The 4,879-nt window shown below is 42.0% G+C and overlaps 1 protein-coding gene across 2 annotated transcripts in view; it reads right to left on the reverse strand.

The window, feature by feature from the left end:
• LOC131893150 (uncharacterized) overlaps window positions 1-4,671 on the reverse strand; it is an 8,740-nt gene extending 4,069 nt beyond the window's left edge. The window contains exon 1 of one of the 2 annotated variants that reach the window (XR_009374638.1): window positions 4,339-4,671. Coding sequence is in view for 1 of the 2 variants with exons in the window: in XM_059243101.1 (XP_059099084.1) it covers window positions 4,339-4,594 (256 nt within the window). In the remaining variant the exon portion in view is untranslated. The remainder of the gene's footprint in view (window positions 1-4,338) is intronic. The other variant, XM_059243101.1, reaches the window with a different exon arrangement.
• Between the last annotated feature and the right edge of the window lie 208 nt (window positions 4,672-4,879).

Here is a 4,879-nt window from a genome sequence, read left to right on the forward strand (position 1 = left end):
ATGTTCAGTTTTCGGAAATGAGCTTGCTTGTTAAGTCACTGGATATTTCAAAACCGAGAGCACTCACAGAGAGAGTGGTTTGAGATTGGTTCCGTTAACTGTGATTGGTGTGGGTTTTGAGGTCGCACACTTTAAGCTTTTCCTGGGACGAACAGAAATTGTGTTTTTGACATGTTAGCGACTAACCAATTCGAGGCCATAAATCTCAAAACGGAGTCAGCCTCTTGTTCAAGATTTCGACCAAGTTGTGTAGGACCTGCCTCTCAGCGACATGGTTATGTCGTCTGCATACGCGGTGATAGAAGCGTTTGTCCATAAGGGGAGGTCTGACATGTAAAGAAGGAAAGTAGGGGGGAGAGGACGCTCCCCTGTGGGCATCCCATTGTCACTTCCGTTTTCTCCGATAGACCTTTTCCAACAACCACCCTGTGTGATCTGTTACCAAGAAAGATGACATCCACACAATACTATGTGCATCGAAACCAATTGCTTCTAGTTTCGGGCAGAGCAGATCTGGGTCAACACAATCGAAAGCTGCCGTGATCAAAGAGATCACTCCGGCCATATCAACATTTCCTACGCACCCGTCCAGTTTGAAATCATTGAGAGGACAGCAGTCGTTGTTGATCTGCCTTCACGGAAACCATGTTGTGAACTTGGAATAAGTTGATGTTCTTCGGCGTAATTTGAGATCTGGTCTAACAATCGCTTCGAGAATCTTGGATGCCACCGTAACAGTGAGATTGGGCGGAAATTTCTTCATATATTCATATATGAACATTGACCGTTATATAGAAAGGTTAGGAGAGCTTGACCTCATTTCAATTCTGAAAAAGGAATCGTCCATAGATGTAGCCTTAGACAAAATGATTCTAGTTTTTGAGGAGTCTGTTCCACTTAGCAATCTCTGAATGTGTTGCGCAAGCGGGGCACATTCTAAAATTCCAAAATATAGGAAGCAATTGTTTAAAAGGAGTTGCAAATTAGCAAAAAAGCTCCAGAGCACTTTGAATCCGATAGTTGTGGCTAGCGTTCAAAGGAGGTTGGATTTAATCCAATGTAGAATAAGGGCCTCCATTGAGACCGATCAGTTGAAAAAGGAAAGTAGAGTTGTTCAAGAGGTGAGGTCGAATCCAAAGGCGGTTTTCTTTATGCAAACTCCCCTCTTCTCGAAGGTAGCTCATGTTGTCCAATTTTCAAAGGGGAGATAAGTCACTCCCCACTAACTACAGCCCGATTTCTCTCACTTCACATATTGCGAAGGTGTTCGAGAAGATCATGAAGTTCAAACTTGTTGAATTTCTTGATATACATAAAGTCCTTCCTCCTAGACAGCATGGGTTCCGAGCACATTTTAGCACGGTTACCCAACTGATTGAGCATATAGAGCAGGTTATTGAGGGACTGGAGAGCCATGAATCAGTCGATGTAGTTTATCTCGACTTTGCCAAGGCCTTTGACAAGGTAGGTCATGGCCTTTTAGTCAACAGGCTCCATGAGATTGGGATCCAAGGCAAGGCTCTCAATTGGCTAAGAAGTTTCATTTGTGTTAGGAAACAATTAGTTAAGGTTGAGGGATCCCTTTGTGACATACATGATGTCAAGTCGGGTGTCCCTCAGGGCTCCATTTTGGGTCCTCTCCTTTTCATTATCTTCATTGCTCCGCTTCAGAAGCTTGGTAGTAGTAATGTCAGTATCTCTTCCTATGCTGATGATACAAAATTGGTAGTTGGTAGGAATGGTCAGGATTTCGGTTGTCTGGCAAAGGTCCTAGACCAAATCTACTCTTGGGTTGCTGCGAGTAACATGGCACTGAATAGAATAAAAATCCGCTCAATGACTTTTGGGTCGACGCCATTAGACACTCCACTATTAGATGATGAAGGTAAGGACATTGAGCAGGTCTCATCCATGAAGAATTTAGGTGTAGTCCTCCAAGATAATGGAAAGTTCTGAAACAGGAATCGTCCATTGATGCAGCCATTGATAAAGATGTTTCAGTTTTTGAAGATGTTTGCTCTAGTTTAGCAATCTCTGAATGTGTTCCGAAAGGTGGTACACGGACAAAAATTCCAAAACATTGGAACAAACAAGAGTTGCAAACTTGCAAAAAGCCTGAAAAGCACTTCGAATCCAGTAATTTTAGTAGTTTAGTAGTTTCCAAAAAAAGTTGGACGTAGTTCAGAGTAAGATTAAGGCCTTCATCGAATATGACCAATCACAGACTGAGAGTTCACGAGGTCAGGTGGAATCCGAAGGCTTTTTTCTCTTATGCGAACTCTAAGAGAAAAATGAAACACCCTGTTGGGCCTTTTGAAGTCAATGGGGAACCCATAGACAATGTAGAGACTATGGCCAACATCCTTGGAGATCAGTTCTTCAGTGTGTTTTCAACCCCACACTGAGTTCAGAAGCAACAGCTCATTGCTCTGAAGATGAGTCTTTTGAGATTGACAAGGTCAGTCAAGTTGAGCGTCTACATGATCTTGTAGTCACAGATCAAGATGCTTTAGAGGCCATCAGGGACTTGAGACCCTCAAGCTCTCCTAGCCCAGATGGTATGACATCTCAGTTTATGATGAGATGCTCACTGGTTCTTACTCCTGTTTCCTCGTACTTGATGCGTTGCATCTTGGATCAGGGCAAGTTCCCATCTTCACTAAAGATAGCTCACGTTGTTCCAGTTTTTGAAGGCTTAATTCAGTCGCTCCGATTTCTCTCACTTCGAATATTACGAAGGTGTTTGAGAAGATCATGAAGTCGAAACTTGTTGAATTTCTTGAGGTTAATGAAGTCCTTCCTCCTGGCCAGCACGGGTTCCGAGCACATTTTAGCACAGTTACCCAACTGATTGAGCATTTAGAGCAAGTCATTGAGGGACTGGAAAGACGCGAGTCAGTTGATGTTGTCTATCTTGATTTTGCCAAGGCTTTCGATAAAGTAGATCAAGGCCTTTTGTTGATGAGACTTTATGACATTGGGATCAAAGGTAAGGTTCTCAATTGGATAAGAAGCTTCATTCAGGATAGGAAGCAAATTGTTAAGGTTGAGGGATTCCTTGGTGACATTCATGATGTCAAGTCAGGTGTTCCCCAGGGCTCCATCTTGGGGCCCCTCCTGTTTATGATATTCGTTGCCCCACTTCAAAGCTTAGCATTACTGTCAGTCTCTCTTCTAATGCTGACGATACTAAGTTAGTTTCAGGTAGGAATGGCCAAGATTCCACTAGCCTGGCAAAAGACCTAGAAATAATCTATTCTTAGGTAACTGAGAGTAATATGGCCCTGATCGAAATGGAATTCCATTCAATGACGTTCGGGTCAACTCCTGTGAATACTCCATACGTTGATAATGGAGGTAAAGATATTGAGCAGGTCTCATCTATGAAAGATTTAGGTGTAGTCAGTCCTCCAAAATAATGGAAAGTTCGATGAGCATGTCCCGTTGAAAGTGGATAAAGCTTTTCAAATGTGTGCTGGGATATATCGCACGTTTAAGCCCAGAGATAGCATCACGATGCCAACTCTGTACAAGTCGATTGTTCAGCCACATCTTAAATATGCTTCACCCATTTGGGCTCCAATGAGTTCAGCAGGTTCACAAAAGGTCGAACAAGTCCACAGATGTTTCACTAGGAAGATCACAGGAATGAGAGAGCTCTCGTATCTGGAGAGGTTAGAAAGGTTGGGACTGTACAGTGTTCAGAGAAGGTACGAAAGGTATCTGATACTGTACGTCTTCAAAGGCATCCATGAGCTTTGTCCCAACCCAGGTTTTAGGGTCAATTCTAGTGACCGTCGAGGCTTAATGTGCATTTTGAGAGCATTTTCATACCCTCGAGAAGCCAGGCTAGTTCTAACAATGAAGTCCACTCCTCTTCTTTCTCGGGCTCCTTCATTGTTTAATTTGTTTCCTTCTAATTTTCGTAGGGAAAACGTAGGCCTTGTTGATCCGGTTGCATCTTTCGAGTCAGATTTGGACAAATTTTTAGATAACATTCCTGATCAACCCTACATTCAAGGACTGGCTCGGTCCCTAATTCATATTCGTTGGTGGACCAAATATCATATAAAGATTGAAATTTAGTAAATAGACGAGTTATAACCTTTCATTTTAATATTACTGGGGATAACATTCCCTGTAGAGGTTAGAAAAGGCCGCCAAAAACGCAAACCAAACCAAAAAAACCCTCACAAATAAACGTCTACGTCAGAAGTCTTGAGCTACTAAAACACAGAAAAGAGCCAAAGGTGCATCAAACACCATCTCCGCGTAAGTTTATAAACTTGCCAAAAGGACTTCCAAGGCCAGTTTTATCCACACTGAAATTTGACTTACAAGCTTTTTTGACCATTGCCAAATTGTCCCGCTTCCGATCCGCCCGTTTGAGGGCGATGGTTTTGAAAATGCTGAAACAATCCAATGCCACTCCACAACCTAAGATCACTTTGTACAGAAGGGTTAACTTGTGCACAACCATTCTTGGCATCTGACCCGAGCAAATCCAATAGTATGGGAAGAACAAACCATCAATATAGAGAGCCACACTTGTATTGAATAACGCAATCATATTATTGGCGCGAAGCAGGAACATGTTGAAGAACTCGTCGGATAAAAATCCAACATTTTTCCAGCGGATCAGGTAACAATATCTGGAATGAGATTTGCAGGATCGTCTTGTCTGAGAGTGGAATGATATTCCCTATGAAATATTTCTAATTGTTTGGGCCCATTTCGTCTGAATTCAGTCTTAATTTTATTGATCAAAATACAAAAAACACATTAATTTTGACTTAGTGTTTGAACTTTTTTTCGAACAGAAATGATTTTACCAAGTAAAAATCTTGCAGTTTGCACTTTAAGTACAAAACCATTTGCA

The sequence above is a fragment of the Tigriopus californicus genome, chromosome 2 (assembly GCF_007210705.1).
Source record: "Tigriopus californicus strain San Diego chromosome 2, Tcal_SD_v2.1, whole genome shotgun sequence".
In the NCBI taxonomy this organism is placed as follows: Eukaryota; Metazoa; Arthropoda; class Copepoda; order Harpacticoida; family Harpacticidae; genus Tigriopus; species Tigriopus californicus.